The 473-nt window shown below is 67.9% G+C and overlaps 1 protein-coding gene across 1 annotated transcript in view; it reads right to left on the reverse strand.

The window, feature by feature from the left end:
* The window catches only part of LOC101621396 (neurogenic locus notch homolog protein 1-like), an 82,711-nt gene that overhangs the window by 11,973 nt on the left and 70,265 nt on the right, over positions 1-473 (reverse strand). The window contains exons 14-15 of the mRNA XM_012721177.1: positions 374-470; positions 6-263 (exon numbers count right to left, since the gene is read on the reverse strand). Coding sequence (XP_012576631.1) covers positions 6-263; positions 374-470 — 355 coding nt within the window. The remainder of the gene's footprint in view (positions 1-5; positions 264-373; positions 471-473) is intronic.

A 473-nucleotide genomic window follows, 5' to 3' on the forward strand; every position in this document is an offset into this window, starting at 1 on the left:
CCCACCGGTGTGGCCGGCCCGGCACTCGCAGTGGAAATCGTTGATGCGCTGCACACAGTTCTGGGTGCCCCGGGCATCGCAGGGGTTGGACAGACACTCGTTCACGTCGCCCTCACAGCGCTCGCCCACAAAGCCTGGTGGGCAGGTGCAGCTGTAGCCGCCCACCTGGTCCACACAGGTGCCGTTGTTGAAGCACTTGGGGCCGCGGGAGATGGGGTCGATGGGGGGGCTGCAGTCGTCCACGTTGATCTCGCAGTGCACACCTGTGGGCCGGCACCTCGTGAGCTGGGCAGCCCCTGGTCCCCGACGGACAAGCCCACTCGCTCTGCCACGGCCCAGCCCTGCGGCCAGCCCCGTCCGGCCCTGCCCTTACCCTGTGTGCCCCGGGGACAGGAGCACTTGTAGGTGTTGGTCAGGTCGATGCAGGTGCCCCCGTGCTGGCACGGGTGGGACAGACACTCGTTGATCTCCTC

Source organism: Condylura cristata, unplaced genomic scaffold (assembly GCF_000260355.1).
Source record: "Condylura cristata isolate star-nosed mole 26May11 unplaced genomic scaffold, ConCri1.0 scaffold00006, whole genome shotgun sequence".
In the NCBI taxonomy this organism is placed as follows: Eukaryota; Metazoa; Chordata; class Mammalia; order Eulipotyphla; family Talpidae; genus Condylura; species Condylura cristata.